Source organism: Cololabis saira, chromosome 4 (genome assembly GCF_033807715.1).
Source record: "Cololabis saira isolate AMF1-May2022 chromosome 4, fColSai1.1, whole genome shotgun sequence".
NCBI lineage: Eukaryota > Metazoa > Chordata > Actinopteri > Beloniformes > Belonidae > Cololabis > Cololabis saira.
The window spans coordinates 32,777,660-32,797,521 of NC_084590.1; the positions used below are offsets into that span (position 1 = coordinate 32,777,660).

At 41.1% G+C, this 19,862-nt stretch overlaps 2 protein-coding genes across 2 annotated transcripts in view; both read left to right on the forward strand.

Moving 5' to 3' along the window:
• Positions 1 to 19,862, forward strand: part of LOC133441826 (neprilysin-like) — a 466,475-nt gene that overhangs the window by 221,093 nt on the left and 225,520 nt on the right. The gene's annotated exons all lie outside the window — the stretch shown is intronic.
• Positions 1,221 to 4,774, forward strand: p2ry1 (purinergic receptor P2Y1). Its single transcript, XM_061719488.1, has 2 exons — positions 1,221 to 1,522; positions 1,730 to 4,774. Exons 1-2 carry the CDS (start codon positions 1,504 to 1,506, stop codon positions 2,818 to 2,820), a joined length of 1,110 nt encoding a protein of 369 aa, XP_061575472.1. The 5' UTR covers positions 1,221 to 1,503; the 3' UTR covers positions 2,821 to 4,774.

Below are 19,862 nucleotides of genomic sequence, written 5' to 3' on the forward strand. Positions count from 1 at the left end.
ACCGATTTCATCCGTCTCTGTTTGCTGCCCTGGATCTGTTTGGTAATTCTGACCCACATGATGTTTCTGAAAGCAGTTCTATCAGCATTCTGGGAGCTGATTGGTCCTTACAGCATCATAAGCTGCCAATACTTGCTGTTTAATCTCAATATAATACTAGTAGTAATATTTTGCATAACTACAGTCATATAATTCATGCAACAGCTCAAAAAACAGTTTTAATAACACTAACCCAAATCAATATCGGAATCGAATCGGATCGAATCGAATCGAATTGATAATCGATTCTGAATCTTAAGAATCGGAATCGAATCGATTCTTGACATTTGAATCGATCCCCAGCCCTAATTTTGACACAAACATCCCGCATTTGGCGGATGCTTCCCCATTGGTCAGCCCAGAGTCAGACATGTTTGACTCTGGGCTTTTTTCACTTCAATCAAGAATTAAAAAAAATTAAAATCGAAAAAAATATTTTCAATCCAAAAAAAATGGTTCAAATGCAATTTTTTGGGTGTCAAATATTTTTTTGCATTCAAACACTGTTTTTCTTTGATTGAAAAGTGATTTTTTTCATTTAAAATATTTTTTTCTTTTTGAAGCAACTTCTTTTTTGATTATATGATAGCCACAAATGTCCTACCCATAATATGGCCCAAACACAAAAAACACTACTTCAATCAAAAAAGTTGCTTCAAACAAAAAAACTTCACTTCTATCAAAGAAAACATTTCCAATCAAAGAAAACCAGTGTTCAAATGCATTTTTTTTGAGTCTCAAATAATTTTTTGCATTCAAACACTTTTTTCTTTGATTGAATTCATTTTTTTTTTATTGAAGTGATTTTTTTCTAAATTGAAAATATATTTTTTGATTGAACCAATATTTTTTTTTTATTGAATAATTAAGACACAAATCTACCTCCATACATTAGCGATTTGATTCACCTTTTTAGACTCTTAGGCTGATTTATGGTTCCGCGTTTCACCAACGCAGGGAACCTACGGCGTAGGATACGCGCTGACGCGCATCGTACGCTCTGCGTCGATTTAACGCGGAACCATAATTCAGGCTTTAATGACGTTTCCCCCACGCTAAGCGACTTTCTGATCGATTGTTAAAAAGAAGGGTGCGTGGTCCCACTTTTTGAAACCTAAAAGGCGCGTGCAGCCGGGTCAGAGCTGTAAGTGTCCGGCTGGAAGAGGGCGGACCAGACGCGCGGCTCCGTGCGCGCCTCCCTCTCCACAGAGCGGAGCCGCCTGCATATCTCCCCGTCCGTGCCAGAGCCTGCAGCTGTCTCTGTGGCGCTGTGTTCGGGAAAAAAACGTCGCCGACCGCTGACTTTTCTCTTTTTCTTTTTAATTGTCCCTTCTGCACAAACTCTGGGATTTGTTAACTTGTGAATAATTTCCAGCACTGTGGAGACACCTGGCAGCGTGAACCCCCCCACCGTCCGCGCATTGACTGAGGTCTTTACAACTGGGAACGTTGTAGGAATGTGGAATGCAAGTTTACATGAGCGGTAAGTGTTATGATACAAATGCGCACGGAAGTGTACTGTATGTCAGACTGTCTTACACATGTTATATGCCACGTCTGTGCCGATTCTGTGGAATTAAGGGTGAAAACATTCCCACTAACTGGTTGTTTCGTGTTACATGCTGTCCCAACACTTAATACGGGGTTAGACAGGATTTATTTGATTTGATTTTTCCCCTTTCTCATGTAGTAACAGGACCAGCTTCTGCCCCTGACACCATGACCACGGATTTGAACCTGACCTCTCTGCTGAATGAATCATATCTCCCCAACCAAACGAAAGGATGCAACCTCACCAGGACGGGGTTCCAGTTCTATTACCTGCCCACCGTGTACATCATGGTGTTCATCACCGGGCTGGTGGGCAACAGCCTGGCCATTTGGATGTTCGTGTTTCACATGAGGCCGTGGAGCAGCATCTCTGTCTACATGTTCAACCTGGCTCTGGCTGACTTCTGCTATGTCCTCTCGCTGCCTTTTCTCATCTTCTACTACTTCAACAAGACAGACTGGATTTTTGGAGACGTCCTGTGTCGACTGCAGCGCTTTATATTCCACGTGAATCTCTATGGAAGTATTCTGTTTCTGACCTGCATCAGCGTTCACAGGTACACAGGGGTGGTGCACCCGCTCAAGTCACTGGGTCGATTGAAGAAAAAGAACACGGTTATTACCAGTGCGTTGGTGTGGTTGGTGGTAATCGTAGGCATGTCTCCAATTCTGTATTATTCCAGGACGGGTTTGAAGCGTGACTCAATAACTTGTTATGACACCACCACTGAGGATGAGTTACCCGGTTATTTCATTTACAGCATGACTTTGACTGTATTTGGGTTCTGCATCCCCTTTATCATCATATTCTGTTGCTATGGCATGATCGTCAAGGCATTAATCTGTAATGATATGAACAACGCTCCCCTGCGGCAGAAATCCATCCACCTGGTTATCATAGTACTTGCCGTGTTCGCCGTCTCCTACCTGCCTTTCCACGTGATGAAGAACCTCAACATGCGGGCGAGGCTGTACTTCCAGAGCCCTGACATGTGCGAGTTTAATAACCGCGTCTACGCCACCTACCAGGTGACACGCGGGCTGGCCAGCCTCAACAGCTGTGTGGATCCCATTCTGTACTTCCTGGCTGGAGATACCTTCAGGAGGAAGCTGACACGAGCCACTAAGAAGCCCTCGAGGAAGGGGGATGGGGTCCTTCAATCCAAGAGCGAGGAAACAGCTCTGAACAGCCTGGCGGAGTATGTGGAGAATGGAGACAGGAGGCTGTGACCCGTCACCTCTGTGGAGTTTTTATTATCTTTAAATGTGGATGGACTCTGAATCAATAAATGCACTGTGATGACTGAAGAGTCCGTAAACTCTATCAGATGATGGTTTGTAGAACCATAGGAACAATATTCAGTTTAACCCTGTGACAACTTCCGCTTGCTTGCAGTCTGTTGATGTTGATAAGCTGTATTGTCAAGTATTGTCAAGTATTGTATTATACTCTAAATATTAGAGTCATAATTTTTCTTTTTATTCCTTATAAACTAGTGTTGCTTACACTTTGGACAAAACGAGCATTATAATGAGACAGGCTAGAGGAAATAAGTTGTCTTTCAGCTACAGATGTTCTGTTCATCAGTTTGTTCAGCGAAATAGGACTAAAAATGGATAGCACCTTCTCTCGCCTGAGCCAATATTTAATCAATAGCTATTTAGGTGAGATTTTGGTCTTAAGAGCGTGAGCCTTGGAAGGCTTTTGTAGGAACAAGTGAATGCACTGAACCTGAGATGGCTGCATGGAATAATTGCAGAAATCGCAATGCACTATTTAGCAGAGTCCCTCTGCTCTGCCTATGATTGCTCGTTTTTCTGTAAATCTATTACCAACCAAGTGAGGAATGTGGTCAGCGACTCCTTTTTTTTTAATTTTCTGACCGCTCTGTTACTATAATTGCCCACCCATAACACTTTCTTCATTGGGAAAAAAGCAGTATTTTTGTGTATATGATGCTTCAGTTAATGTCTTTGTTTAGATGTACTGTGCAAGATATTGTGATGTTGCAGATTAGTTTGTTTTATTAAGTGTTAGTTTCACTAACCCAGAGTGCACAAGTCCAGTACTAAATCCAGCGTCAGTGAAACAGTGACTCATCACGGCAAGTTGTCACTACTCCAGTGTTTACTGCAACATAGGGAACATTAGTCAAAGAGACTCTCCTGCTTTGTGACTCCATTGACATGTTGAAGATTTGTTTGTACGAGATACCTCAAAGTAAATGGTGCACTGTGTCTGTTTGGCAGATAATCTTTTCTGTTTTGTATGTGTTGTAAAAATTCTGAAAATTGATAGTGCAGCTCTCGCCATATACAGTATATTTTATGTAGATGTTTGATGTCTATAGTCTACTAATTACTGTTATTTGGCCAGCTATGAGTGTCAAGAAAGGAAGTAAATCATTTGTGCAAGATATTTGGGGCCACGTGCGTTTTTGTCAATACATTTCTGTATTTACGTCCTGCCAGGCAGTACAATTACACTTGCATATTTATTTTAAGGAGGTGAATTATTTTTGAAGTCTCTTATTCATAGTATTTGTGTCAACTTGTTCGCACTGGTCCTGTTAAATACGTTCATTGTGCTCACAAACCCTGTTGGATTTTTGAGACATTCATGCAGTCTCTGCCCTTCTCGCCGCTCCTCCTCCTTCTCCACGCTGCTGTTGACTTTCTCTTTCAAACCCAGCCAGAAGGAAGCGAGGGGACGAGGGAGGAATAAAGAGTGGCACCTTTTTACTCTTGGCTTAGAATAAGACTGCCTTTGTATCCATCACAATGGCGCGGAGTTATTGATGCAGACAGGGGTGCGAAGCTGTCGCCAGGAGCCCGCTGCTGCACAGTGTTGTGGGCACAGGAAATCAGCGAACTCTCTTCCTCCTAAAAGGGCCCGTGACTACAAACACCATTTGATTTGTTGCCTTTGAGGTGCAATTTGCATACGTAGCTCCAGCAAATGTGTGTACGTGTAGGTATTTGCACATCTTTGTATAAGACAGCCTGAAGGTAAAAGTTCTCATCCCAGAAGGTGGCTGGTATTCCTGTTTGGTGGTAAGAGCTGTTACGTTTTCAAAAGCAGCCACTGTGACATCCACATGCACTAGAGGCATGGATATTTGTTTGTGAAATATATATATATATACCTATACCAGCTCTGCTCTCTGTGTACACTCTATAAAGATGAAAGGAAAGTTAAATGCAAAGTGTTCTTGAATCTTGAATTGCAGAAAGTTGCAACGCCTGCCAGCATCTCCTCCTTTCCTCCTTTTCTGTCACCTTTCACCCCTTTTCCCCTTACATCCACACTCTCACAGTCCTGAATGCAAGATTATAAAAAGACCATCTTGCCAATGCAGCACGGGAAGAGAAAGCTCGGTCATTCAGACGACCACAGAAGGGAGGTTTGGCGGCAATGGCGGTGGTGAAGAAAGTGTGTGTGTTTTAACTCAAGACGCTGTTGGTGGTATCGAGGTCCACTGGGTAATCTCAGTCAAGACAGCTATGCTGAAATATAGAGCTTTGTTCCAAGAGATTTACAGAGTGACCTGGCACACCATATCGATCACGCGGGGACAACGTGCTTGAGCCAAAAACTACTTCTAACCACAGATGAAGCAGATGTAATCAAAGTGTCAGTGTGTGGTCTTCGTGAGCAGCGGGTGCTACAATCAGGAGGAGGACCACTGCAATGTGGTTAGTTGCAAATTCTAAGTGTATCAGTCAACACTATGTAACAAGGCAGCATGCTTCTGCTTCTTCAAACAAAAACTAAATAACATATATATATTCCAGTTATTCTGCTTGTTCTAAGTATGCAGCATAGAGTGTGCAGGCCTTTGTTCTCTGCAGTCACATGACGATGAATATTTTGGGAGCAATGGCAGACCCAGATATGCAGTATAGATAATTTGAACTATATAATAATAGCAATGACTTCAGTGGTAGTCTGTGAATATACAGCATACATACATGCTTCTTTAATGCCAGCTGCATGTTTTTAAAACTCAGGAGTCACTTTCACCGTTGCATCACCTCTTCTTTTATGAACATTCTGAGTCCATTTGTTCTTGCTCTTAAATTGAAATGCTTTCCTGCCCTTGCTTGATATAGGATTTCAGTTACTCAACACTTCAGGGCTTTCTGTGACGTATTTTTGTTTTATAATCTGCCAACCGTTTTCGTTGAATGACAGGGTTGAACTGCAGGCGGGACCGTTTTGCACCCAGTCTTCTTTTTTTTTCTTCTCAATATTCTCTGCTTTTTTCTCAAAAAAAGACCCGAATCAAAAGGTGGATCCATCCCAGAATCGGTTGTTCCTTTCTTTACTTTGTACGCTAACATAGTACTTTTCCATCGTGCTGGATAATAAGAACTTAAGAGATGATGAAACCCTTAAACTCCATGTCATTATTTCAGTGTAACTGCTGACACCTTCTTTCGCAAAATGTTTAACCTACCCCCATTTTTACGCCTGACTCACCTTTTTTTTCTGTTACGTAACCAGTTTTAATTACTTCAACAAACTCTGAGTCATTCTTAATGTTTGTTTGAACACAGTGCATTTATTAACAAAAATCACACAATATGTTTACATGCTTTCTAAAAGCAGCAGTAAGGTATACACAACATGAAAATATTCTGTGAGCGGGCACCTGGTAATGAGGGTGTAATATTGCTCTGCGTGATCATGTTAGCATGTGTTTACTTGCCTCCAACCTACACACAGCAGCGGCAGCAGCCGCAGTTGTTGCCTTTATATGGTAATTTTAAGACTGTGGTGACATGTTTTGGATGTTGTCGTTTTTGATCAATACCAGAAATAACAGTGAGAAAATGTTCTTATACAGCAGCCCTACATTAACTAGTAGCCAGTTGTACATAAGGACCCAGAGTCTAAAACCAGGCCAAACACTGCTTCAGGTAAGGAAGCGTCACACGCTACTGACTGTCAAAGTAGCTGGGAAAACAACAGACACTGCTGATGTAATCCTGAATGCAAGGAACACGTCTGTGTAAGCGTGTATGGAGTCAGACGTCCCATAAAGCAGTTGCTCGCCAACAATAAAAGCTCAATAAAATACAGCTTCAACCCGTGAGGTGGCCCATGACGCCTTTCACACACATTAACAAATAAAGAAGAAATGTAGACATCCTATAAGATCTGGCAAAAGACGTTAAAGACTAAACCACATTATCACTGTTGAACCTGAAACTGAAATGACTAACTAAGAGAAGTGAATGTTTACACTCAAACCTGTTTTACTACTGTTCACTCTCTGCCAAGATATGATTTACTTATGTGTGTGTGTATCTTTGTGTGTAGTTCAGGTTTTGTGTCTTTCAGCAAGAAGGCAAAAATTAATCTGAACGTGGTTTTCATGTAGATGTATAAGGAACCCTACAGGATTCAACCTAGCTTGCTATTGTAGATTTCATGTCTCAGTATGATGTTGTCTCCATTCATCCTCCCAGAGCCCATTGGTACAGGAAAATTATGTGTTGCATTCTTGGTATAGATATTGAATGAATTGTGTGAAAATAAGCAGCTACATTTGCACAGTTGCCAAAGTAAAATAAAAATCTAGTTTGTGACTTAGTATTACATTTAATTTCATGCTACTCTGATTTAGAGCCTTGTAAATGTATTTTAATGTCAGTTAAGGATATGAAATATAATCCATTCTAATTTTACAAATAAAACCATTGGACATAATGTAAAATAGGTCAAACTAGTTTTGCTGGCAGCTGCAGCATTCAAGTGCATCAGTAATAACAATATTAGGGTATACAACACATACCAGAGTAAGAAAGAATCTGGCCTGTATAATAAGCAGATTAACTGCTATTCTCATATGTAAACAATTTCCCCTCAGGGATTGATAAAGTATATTTAATTAAATTGAATTGAATATATTTTATAATGCAACTTTTATTGGTATATTCAGATTTATTTTTTACTATAGAGTTTTGCTACAGCACTTCTTAAGTAAAGAATCAAAATAATTGTTTTGCCACTGTTCATTGAGCATGCATGCCGTTATATAGTAATTATCATTCATCAATTATCAATTTGTCAATTAGGGTAGACTAGTGGTAGATTTTCACATATGGGTTATTATTGAATGCACAGAGAAAGAATGGTAGTGTGAGTGCTGTCGACAAATTTCTTAAATGTTAGCATATCCATGATTAAATGGTCACTGTTCTTTTTTTTGATTGAGTGACAGCCCATCATAGCAGTCCGGAGGGAGAGGGGGTGGTACACTCTTAAGAACAGTCCATCGCAAAACAAGTCCACACAGAATGGGCCTTGAGCTATTTAGAACCTGGATCAAACCACTCCAAAAGGGGCGGGGCAGCTGGTGGTATGACTTTAACGCTGGTTGGACAATAACTCTCAGAGGCTTCTCCAACTGTCAAACCAGTCACACCGACCGTAGCAGAGTGTGAGAATAAATGCCTTTTGTAGTGTTTCCCTGATCGCCCTCATGAACAAAAAGCCTCTGGACATCAGAAGTACTGCTGCATTTAGCTGATGCACCGTTTGCACAAGCAGCCTGCTACTTAGTTAAGCGTCTTCATTGGACCCTTTCAGGCTAATCCACTGTCAGTCACAGTGGTCTTTTATTCCAATTAGCACAACAAAATGTATTCTCTTTAAAACATAAATTATGAATATGAAACTAGTGATGACAGCTTGTGATCGGGTATGCCAGCTGTCGAGCAAGTTACACATCAGGTATGATTATATCATTTTCCCTGATGTGGTTCAATAAAAACATCCTCCCCCTTATAATCGTCATGAATATGAAATCTACATAAGGAGATGAAAACAGCCTGCTGCTAGTGGTCATTTGGGGAACTGCACTCTTAAGCGAGCTTCAGTTCGGAGGGTGAAATCTTGGCGCTTGCTCTGGATTTGGAACAAGAACCATATTGTTAGTGAGGTGACAGCGCTGACACCCACACCGCCCTGCTCTCTTTGTCACTCCATCCATTTTTACTTTGTCCATCCATGTTATCTTTTAAACACAACTCAATACAACTTTTTTTTTTTTTTAATTAGTTTTTTATCCGATATGAAATGCAACTCAAAGTGCTTCACAATACAAAATGTATTCGGACAAGGGTGGAAATGAAACAAAATTCATTAGTATCCAGGAGACAAAATGGAGCCCCGAAGAGAAACAAGAGCCCAGAGCAGATATGGTTTCCCTGAGAGAATGACAGGTTATCAGAGGTATCAGTGGCCTGAGGTGTGGCTCCTCTTCACTTCAAACGCTTTTTTGAAATCCCATCTGCGAGCCTGTCTTTCACGGAGACGTGCTTCTATTGCCAGTGGCACACAGAGGATACATGACTTTATTTCTACATGTTGTCAGACAGGTGGGATAGGAACCTTAATTTAACACTTGTACGAACAAGCACAAATAAGCGTCCTTGCTGTGTTACTTGCTGGGAACCAATGACTGGGATCTGTATCAACCCTGGGTGTTGTAAAGTCACATTTTAGATTCTTTTGTTTCTGTTTTGTTTTTTTTTCAGGTCAATTCATTGAAAGGATGATAGGAAATTGGTATTTATACAGTTTGATGTGGAAGGATTAGATGGAAGTGGAAGAACAAGTCTGAGAGGGGGTGTGAGACAGAGGATGAGCTGTCATATTTCCGCTGTCAAATGCTTTATGATCAATAACTCTGCAGCCTCTCTCATCTGGCTTCTTGTTGATTTTCTACAGCTTCCTGACGTCCTCATTGATCATTTTGAACGATCGGCTGACATCCACAAACCTACGTCTTTGATTTTGTGTAATGGGGTCAAAAAATATCTCGCCAAGCAGCTTAACCCGGACTAAGTGGAAAATCTTTGGAAGTCTCAAATTGCAGCTCGGCTGGTGTTTTCACTCTCCGTCTAGTATATTATATTCAGTGTTCTTCACCAAAGATAAAACTGACTACCCTTTAACAATCAAAAGATGCATTTTTGCAGACAGGCTAGCAGAACGCAGTGATGGGAGCTATGGCAGACAAGTCGGACTGCCTGATGAGTGATGAAATAGGAACTATATTCCTGAAATGAGTTGGTTTTTCAATGACAGGACTCCTGTTTCTTGGTAGAATAGGGGGTAGATCAGATAAGGTCAATAATGGAGGATGGGAGACTGCACAGAATTGAAGTTTCTGGTTCATTACAGGGGCGTTGCTATAGATATAGAGCTCTACACACAGCCCCCCATCACTTTGATCACAATATATATATATATATATATATATATATATATATATATATATATATATATATATATATATATATATATATATATATATATATATATATATATATATATAGGTGCAAACGCAGCCTTATCTTAAAATTACATTTTGATGTGTCCCTCATTCAAAAAAAAGATGAGTTTATTTATATATATGTTGTAATTTGACTACCATAGATAGATAGATACGTAGTTAGATAGATAGAGCTGTCACTCTTCAGCGCCCCACTCAATTATCTCCTTTTGAGATGAAGGGGATAAATACTGTATGTGCTATTGGATGGAACTGAGTATGACTGCAGGAATAGATCAAACTGTTTCAGGAGTTTTATGCATTCCATAAAGATTCCCTGATTCTGGTTGGAGACTCATTCATCATGACCAGAGAATGGAATATTTAGTTTAGCCACAATACGGGTGATGTATGCCCATGTCTCTTTGATTCTAGCTTCACTTGCTGTATTTAACTGTTTTGCAACATTTCAATGAGCATTACTGGTTTTAAAGCTGGACCATGGAAGCATGTTTGCTTTATGGGCAGGTGTATTTTCATGCTCTCGACTGACATTTTTCGCCAGTTTGTAAGGCCAGAATTTAAGATGTATCATCCTTCGTGTTTTTACCAAACATCTTGCTTAAAATACAAAAAGCAGCATCTCTGGAGTATCCCAACCATGTCAAGCTTTCAAAACAGTTTGGATTAAATAATCGCTTTTCTTAATCCAAAATTGCTTACTGAGATAGTTGGACTTGACTTGGGCCACAGTGCTTTTCGCCCAGTACCTTAAATAACTCTCTGAGCTGCAACTTTACAACTTTAGTGTGCCTTGTTAGCGGCTTGCGGTTTATACTGCACACCTGCGTAGGCTTGTCTTCTCTTCTCTGCTGCGACCGCTGTGAAGCTTATATGTGTCAGCTACAGTACATGCACGCTGCACATCACAATCCACAAATCTTCACAGAATACTAGACCGCTTAGAACTCACTGAAGCTAGTATTTTAATCACTCTGCTTTATTTGACTTAACAGATCAGTGTAAGATAACGCTGTTCTGTCCACATCACCATATCCCTCACTGCTGGATGGTTTACTACTGTGTGCGATTATACCAGGGGGACAGATGAGGTCTGGAGTAAAACCACCAGTGAAACATCAACAGAAGAGAAGTACAAACTTCAATATACCATTTAGTAGCGTCAGCAGATAAAAAGATTTACCAGGACGGGATTGATGGCAAGAGGGTGCTAGATGTAGCTTAACAGGAAAAAAAAGAAGGGCCAATATTTTCAGCAGAACTGGAGAGCGAGCTGGCTGATCATTTGGCCAGGTCAGCGGACATATATTTTGGCTTAAAGGGAAAGTTCCGTTTTTTACAACCTGGACCTTATTTCTGGCATTTTTTATGGTCGTATACTCACCCAGAAAAGTTTGGTGTCATTTGGAGTCCTTCGGAAGATATTAGGAGTTTTGTGCGAGCCGCTTCTCCATATAATGGTAGCGAATGGGGGCACAGCGGGACACAGACGATGCAGCGTCTAAATAACACATTATTGCCGCGAAACTCGTTCATTTCTTTTATGAATCACTAGATCTGCTTCCAGGATGTCACTACGTATCCAACATACATTTATCCAGACAGGGGGAAGCAAGCACTGGGATGGTCAGAGGTTGGGACTGCAGGTCAGCATGCAGCTCATGAAAAGCTCCTTCTGTGTATGCAAACATGCACAGAAGAGAAAAGAAGGGAGCAGACCAGCACCACAAACTACAACAACAATAGAGAACAATTGTGGTTATGCAATACTTCTAATTTATAACTGAGGGGTTGATCTGAGGAAAGGAAAGAGAAGGAGAGGAGAGCAAAAGGGGTGAGGGGCATCGCTCAGTGGATCATGTTGGTGCCCCCCAGCAGCGTAGCTCTATAGCAGCATTTCTACAACAAAGCTATGTTTGAGACGAGCTGCTCTTGTCTTGTCCTATCGCTGCAACTGTGACTACTGGCCCTAACACTCTAGAGTTTACACTAACTAGAGGTTTACTAACACTAACTATAGGCTTTAATAAAAAAAAAAGTTTTAACGTCAGCCTCCTTAACCCAAATTGGAAGTTGGTTCCATAGTAATGGTGCCTGATAGCAGAAGGTCCTCCAAATCTACATTAGAATACTCCAGGAACTACAAATAAACCTGCACTCTGAGAGCAGAAAAATCTATTAGGAACATAAGGTACTATCAGGTCTTGCAAATATCATGGAGCGAGGCCGTTTTGGGCTTTTTACACAATATTTTGAATTCTAAGATTATGGAGAGCCAATGGAGGGAGACTGACACTATAGAGACGTGGTCTCTCTTGTTGATTCCTGTCAGCGCTCGCGCTGCTGCATTTTGGATCAAATTTGCAAACATCCAGTCTGGATCTTGGTCAACTCCCTTTTGTAGAGATGTGTTTGAGGATAAAGATCTCGCCCCATAAACAGTGATAGTCTGTCCATGTCCTGCCTCTCCTCACCATCACCTGCGGTTGATCTGCAACTCCTCTCTACCAGCCTATCATTGCCACTGGCTCTTCTGGTCACAGCCACGGAAGATCCTTTACCAGGTGTAATTGATCTTCCTGGTGTTTATTACAGCCCTAAAGATCTGCAGCCATTTCCTAAAGCTCAGCTGTGGAAAGTGGGTTTTGCTGTCGGGAGAAAGAGGAAGACCGTCAGACTATCGTAACAGACCCGTAAAAAGACACCTGGAGGGGGAAAGGACAGAAGCAAAGAAGATGCTCTTCTAAGGACACAAAAAGCCAAGAAAAGTCATCAGACGTTGCTATAAATAAATAAAGAAATCATCACCTCCGGAGTGTGAATAAGTTGAAGATGAAGATGACTATGAAGATGACTATATATATATATATATATATATATATATATATATATATATATATATATATATATATATATATATATATATATATATATATACTGTATATATATATAGTTTAAATAATTTGTGTTTGACAGTTCCTTTTTGTAACAAACAAAATGTTAAATGTCTGCAACCAATCTTGACTGCATGAGAAGCAAATCTGTGTTGCACAACATCACGAACTAAATGTCTGTCAGTTGACAGAGACTATTCATTTTGAACATTTAGCAAGAGAGAAATATTACTGACAGTGAAATGTGTACCAACCACTCCCAAACTCCGCTATATTCAAGTAGTCAGTTGTCCTCATTTTCTGACCACATAATGATGTTGGATCGAGACCAGCCCAACTGAAGGACTCCAGATCATAACCAAACTCCCACAGGCTCCGTGAGCATGATGGGTGTCACACTTAATCTGCTGCTCTTCTCATCCCGATGCACACATTTCTCTGTATCAGGGAAAATCTGGACTGATCAGATTACAGAACCTTTTTTCAGTTGCTCCAGGGACCAATGTTTATGCACTCTAGTAAACTGTTTGTTTTTTGTGGGAGGGATTAACCTCTAAGATAAGTGGATGTCTTAAAGGAACACAGCTGTTAAGTCAAGGCACCTTGAACTCTATGACAATCTGACATGTTTTGTCCAACCATGAGATGATGTTTCATCTCAGTGCTTCCAGGTTTTAATAATGTATCAGTTCTTAACCCACTTTTAGTACCGTAGTTTCACCAAATGAACCGTACTTGGCGGTAACTCATACAATTGCCTTTGAATTGACGTCCAGGATTGAAGACTAACAATTGAAGAATCCGGTGGTCCAAAGTCCAATTTCAGTCACAATGATAGGATGATGTTTTATATCCCTGAAGCTTTCATTGGTAATTCAAATATTCTCTTTAGATGTGTGAACATTTAACTGTTTCCTATTCAGGTGGAAAAGAATTCCAGATATGCTCTATTAATGTTGTAAGCATGATAATATCTATGTGTGGCAGCAGGTTATTGGCTCACTTGTAGTCAGCCCAGATGATTACAATTGATTTGTCTCCTCACTGTATAAATGATATCAAAAGAAAATATTTAAAAGCATTTCAAGACATACTTCTTAAAGAATTGTTAAACAAAACTCACCTGAGATTGTTAGAGTTTCACTAATTCTACATTTCTGAATGTCAGAACAAGCAAAGAAAAGGAAAACAACGTACTTATCAATGATTAATCTGTTGTGAAGAGGTATGAGCTATGCAAACAAAAGTCCACTACTTTTAATAGCTGTAAATGTGCCCATCTGTTCCTTACCCTGGTACAGAGTGGATAATAAATATGGGAAGACCCAAGGCAGATGGCATGGATTTCTTTATATATCTGCAGTGTGCCAGAGTGTGTATTTCAGATAATGAATTTAGCTTTTGAGTGCTGAAAAAGGAAGCAAGCAAGTTGCGTTTTGAAGTCAGTATCTAAGCAAAAGAGAAATTAAAGCTGCAAGCAGCGATGAACGGGCCCTCGCGCGTGTAATTTTCACCAATAAAGGTCAAAACGAAGTCCGATGACACCACCCACGACTCTTTATGTCTTTATGGTTTCGGCCATGGCGGCAAGAGACTTTTCTTTAAGTTGCGACATGATACAGGTGTGTACCGATTTCCGTGCATGTACGTCAAACCGTATTGTGGGGCTTGAGGCACAAAGTTTTCTAGGGGGCACTGTTGAGCCATTAGGCCACGCCCATTAATGCAAACCATTAAATATCACATTTTTCGCCAATCCTAGCTTAAATGCAAAATTTGGTGACTTTTGGGGCACGTTTAGGGGGCAAAAAGGCCCTCATTTAATCGGAAAAATAAAAATAACGAGAAAAAAAAAAGCAAGAAAAAAAAAATCCTACAGATACAATAGGGCCTTCGCACTGTCAGTGCTCGAGCCGTAATAATGGGAATGTTGAGCAAACATAACCTTATCAGTTGTCAATGATTGAAGAGAAGGGTCATCACGCAGCTTCCCTCTATTTAGATTGGACTTGGACAGTATTAATGAAAGAAGTGGAGTTTATTCAGTAGTGTTTATGTTTCAGGGTGGGAACACACAAGAAGCTCTGCATTAGCTGCCTGGGTCTGTCTGAGATGAAGCATCACCAGTGGCCCACAAAAGAGTAGCTGGGAAAAATGGCTACAGACAGTCAAGTGCCTTACGTAATATCCCCATGATGCAGCTGGTGGTCCTCTCCACGTCTGCATAGTTGAATATTTTGCTGCTAAAAAGGAAAGAAATATACTCCTTTTTTCGTCACATTCAAATCTACAAAGAGTAATCAGGAACAGACGGGTAGTTTTGAGTGATTTTTTCAGAGTTCCCTGACAATGACTGAAAAACATGCCAATAGATTAAAAGAGAAAAACCCAGACTTTTATTATTGTCTATTGTTTTTTTTATTGTTGAAACTTTCTTATTCTAATTCATTGTGATCTGATGTGGTATATGCAATCTTTTACTTTTTGAGTTTGGCATGACACATATGTTATATTTAAAAAAAAATATGAATTACCAGAATTTATGAAGAACAAAAAAAGAGAGAAACCAGTAACATACAATAAAATTATATAAAGTTTGCTGACTGGTGACGTCATTTTTCATCCAAACAGAATTGGGGTACACTCCCGGTGGCCCCCTTGAGTTTGAATGGGATGAAGAAGGTAGAGTTGGTTTATGGTTAAGTGTGTGTGTCTGTGTGTGTGTGTGTGTGTGTGTGTGTGTGTGTGTGTGTGTGTGTGTGTGTGTGGCTACAAGATATACCTTTAGTTTTTCTCTTTTTGTTTCCAAATCTTTCATGAGCACAGAGATTCAAATATGCACTGACATTTCTTTATCTAATCACTAACAGGTGGCATGTGGAAAGCATTGAAGAACACTTTTCTATAATTAGAGTGCTACACATATTTGTGCACATATCGATTTAGATCCGTACAACAATCTGGTCAAATACATTTCCAAACAAGAGAAGCCTCGGTTGTCCTCTTGATGGCCCTGAGCAGTAAGGATGCATTTCCTGGTGTTTGCAGATCATCATGGGATATTTTTAATTCTGTTTATTAGAGATAAATTAACAAAACCAAAATGTACATCATGCTGTACAGCATTGTTTATTTCTGCCAGCGACCTGCAGTTAATGTCATGGTTTATGTCATCACCATAGATGGTAACAGATCTGGAGGCTCCAGAGTTTAGCCGCCTTCGTCGTCACACGCTGGAGGAAGCTGTGGCAAGTACTCATGAAAAGTCAGAATGTTTGGATCACTTCAAATTTTAGGTCATGGGATAGCAACTTCAGTCATTCATAACGATTGTGTATTGGAAAATGGTTGCGTTAAATGTAATAAAAAGAGTGTGAACTAATGTAGCTTGTTAGTCTAGGAATCTAAATGTGCTGTTAGCAAATTTAAATTTGCTTCTCACATACATCTAGCTAATTCTCAACTCAACTTTATTTATAAAGCACTTTAAAACAACCACAGCTGAAACAAGGTGCTGTACACAAATAAATGAAACAACACAGGAACATAAGACAATTTACAAGAAATAAATACTAAAATAATTGTTTATTGTTTTTAAAACTAATATCTGTTGGAGCTCATTAATAGGGAAGAAATCAAATCAGTCTATCCTTGTAGAAAGTGTCTCTTGGTGGGTTTAACACAATGACAACAGTGCTGTAATGGCAAACAGTGTTGATGGCTGCAGCTGAGGAATAGGTGCCTCTTTGGCACCTACCGTTAACGATTTAACAGAAAACATCACTCAAATCATCCCTTTGCAAGTCAGATGTATTTGCTGAGTTGCCGACAGGCTACGGTAAAAGTTGAGTTTAAAATAGGACTCAATGTTGGATTTAATTTTTCCTCTTGCTACATAACTCATTACATCCATTGACCAGCTTTCCTTGCTTTTTAAACATCACCTTGCAGAGGCACAGTGATTGATAGTTGAAGATTTCCGCCAAGATTTTCTTTTTGAATGTTAGAATGTCACCTCCAGTTCCATTTGCTGGAATATATGATTACATTTCTAAAGTCTCCTTTAGCTCTTGCAGGTCCGCCCTCCCTACTAATTGGTAAAAACCAGCCAAAGCAACTTTACATCCTGTTGCTGTCTTGCAACAAGTGCATATTGCTTTGCGGGACTAGGTCAATAATCAGCAAGGATGAAACTAGTCATGGAGGTAACTAAAGCCTGGGCCCACAGAAACACAGCAGAATAGCAGCACTGCACCAATAAATGGTGGTCAACTTATGAGAGTGGTCCCACCAAAAGCAGTGCTCTGTTCTATTAAAGATACTCCGAGTCTAATCTGTTGCGCAGCTTCTACTAAGCCACTTTAGACAAGACAAATTGGGCACAACAAGAAAGGCATACAGACTTTGGTCAGTTTTTTTTAAATAAAACACTCAATTTGGCTTCTAGTTCATGCATACACTTACCAGAAAGAACAATATGGTGAGTAAAAGTGCTCCAAGATTCTTAATTAGAGATTACTGCAAGATTCTCAAATAAATATATAAACTTCAGTTAAATAATCTCACTAATCCAGCCAAGCAGCCAGCGTTTGGTAGCACTCTGCTTCTGAAACTCTCCAGGGTGGGCCTGAGGTTGAGCTGAGGATGAAAAAAAGCCCAAGTGGGAAATAGGAGGGGGATAAAGGATGCAACAAAGTAATGCTACAAGCGAAATGGAGAGAATGACTGAGCATGACGTAGAGTAAAACTTCAACAACACAAGTTCACCTCCAAACCTATAGGGGGACCCTTAAAGATAAAAACTGCAAACGTTCATTTGTGTCGCTTTAAAGTTGCAGTTGGTCAGTTTATTTTTGTCACATTTGTTGAAATTACCACTGTTTTCTAACAATAACACATAAACAAAGTCATTTGTAATAAGGTTAACAAAGGACACGGTTAGACCTGCACATGCCTTAGACCCCCATTTTACCATAATACTTATTCTGGTCATAGCTACCTAGGTAATTAGGACTGTAATACAGTGTTTTAAAAAACATTATGATTACTTTAGGGATTCGTGTTTTCGAGTCCATCCATCCATTTTCTATACCTGTTTTATCCTTTGCAGGGTCACGGGGGTCTGCTGGAGCCTGAGAGGCAGGGGTGCACCTTGGACAGGTCGCCAGTCTAACGCAGGGCCGTTTCGCTGAGTGCCGTATTTTCGCGACCATAAGGCGCAACTTTTTTTTTTTTTTTTTTTTTAAATGTGCCGGGCGCCTTTTGAAACGGTGCGCCGTGTCTATTACCTGAATTACGGTAATGTAAGGCCGGCCACCATGAGAACTGTAAAAAGAGAAGGGGGCGGGTGAAGCCCCCGTGAGTTGCGACGTGAATGAGACCATCCACTGAGCTGTTTAATGCGGAAACAGATGATGAAAACTTTTAAGGATTTGCTTGATGTGTAAAATACAATCAAACTAAGTTTTGCTCCGCTCTATTTAAATAAGCACACTTGTGTGTGCGTGTTCTGCAGCGGGCGTGTGTTTTGCATGTCAGAACCGAGGATGCGCCTGCCGTGGGTTTGCGGGTCCGATCGCCGCATCCCGGGGCAGATCCGGCTGAAGTGCCGGTGCTCTTACCCCGGGAGTCCCTACTACAAGTCCATGTGGGCTCCTCCGGTCCCGGCCGGTCGGAAGCGGTCACTTTCCCCGGTTAAAGCCGCGGCTGGAGCAGCGCGGTGATGCGCGCTGCTGCAGCCGACTTCCTGGTTCCCAAAGCGGGTCCGATGACCTGGTTCCCGGCCGTTTTACGAGCAGAGATTTCTGGGGTCTGTCTCAGGTCAGATCAGCTTCACCCTCCGAAATTTGCAGCCAAATCTGTCGGTTATAAACCCGGTACCGGATCCCGACATGCGCGGGTGTTTTTTGCGGCGCGACACACACTTTACTGGTTTATGTGGCGCTTGCCTGGCGCAGCTGATGGACAGAAACTGTATGGGGATTTTTAAAATAAAAACTTTGCATAAGACGTTTCCAGCCGGAGTCATTATAAGGGTGAATGAAAAGAGGGGGCTGGATGAAAGGATGATGATCAAGAAGCTGAGACCGGTCTGGAAATTCGGACTGGCGCAGCTGAATTAACGGAGCTCCTGTCGCATACAACCCGGTACCGGCTCCCCGACAGCGCGTGTGTGTGAGCGGGTCCAGCGCGGCGGTCCCGGGACCCGCGGGACCAGCGCGGGGGGGGGGGGGCGGACCGGGACCGGGACCGGGACCCGGGACCCGGTCCAGCGCGAGGGAGCAGACGGGGAGCGGACCCGGTCCAGCGCGAGGGAGCAGACGGGGAGCGGGACCCGGGACCGCCGCGGTCGGGATTTTTAAAAGAAAAGCGTTCCCTAAAGAGACTTTTCCAGCCAGAGTGAAATGAAAAGGGCTGGATGGATGAGGAGATGATCAGTGGCTGAGACAGGTTTATGTGCAGCAACCCGGTGGTTTTTTTAAATTCTTTAATGCAGAAACAGAATATGAACCTTTGAAGGGTTTGATTGATGTGAAAAGTGAAATAAAATATCAAACTAAGTTTTGCTTCCGCTGTATTTTTAGCGCGTGTGTGTTCTGCAGCGTGCGTGTGTGCAGCTCCGTCTCCGTAGACGGCGCCTTTTGGGTCGGTGCGCCATATGTGTGTTTTAAAACCAAAAATGACACACAAAACTGAGGGTGCGCCTTTCCACACAGTGCGCCATATGGTCGCGAAAATACGGTAATAACACATTTTTTCAGCTTTTTTTTTTCTGGCCTTAACTCTCTATCATTTGAAATGTTATGGTTCAGATCATGAATTTGTTTATTAGTATGCTCAGGCCTGGTAGGAAATCCTGTACAACGTGGTCAAACATCAGCAGCTTTGAAAACTCATGTGGAAAAGCAGTGAAAGCAGATAGCAGCTGCTGTACATTGCTGGATTGCATTGCATTGTTTTGTATTTTATTTTTTTTCTTTATGTTTTTCAACTTCAAAGAAAATCATTTTAAATTTTCTTTTTTTTCTTTAATACAATGCTTCTATTAATGTGCACTCCCTTTGGTTCA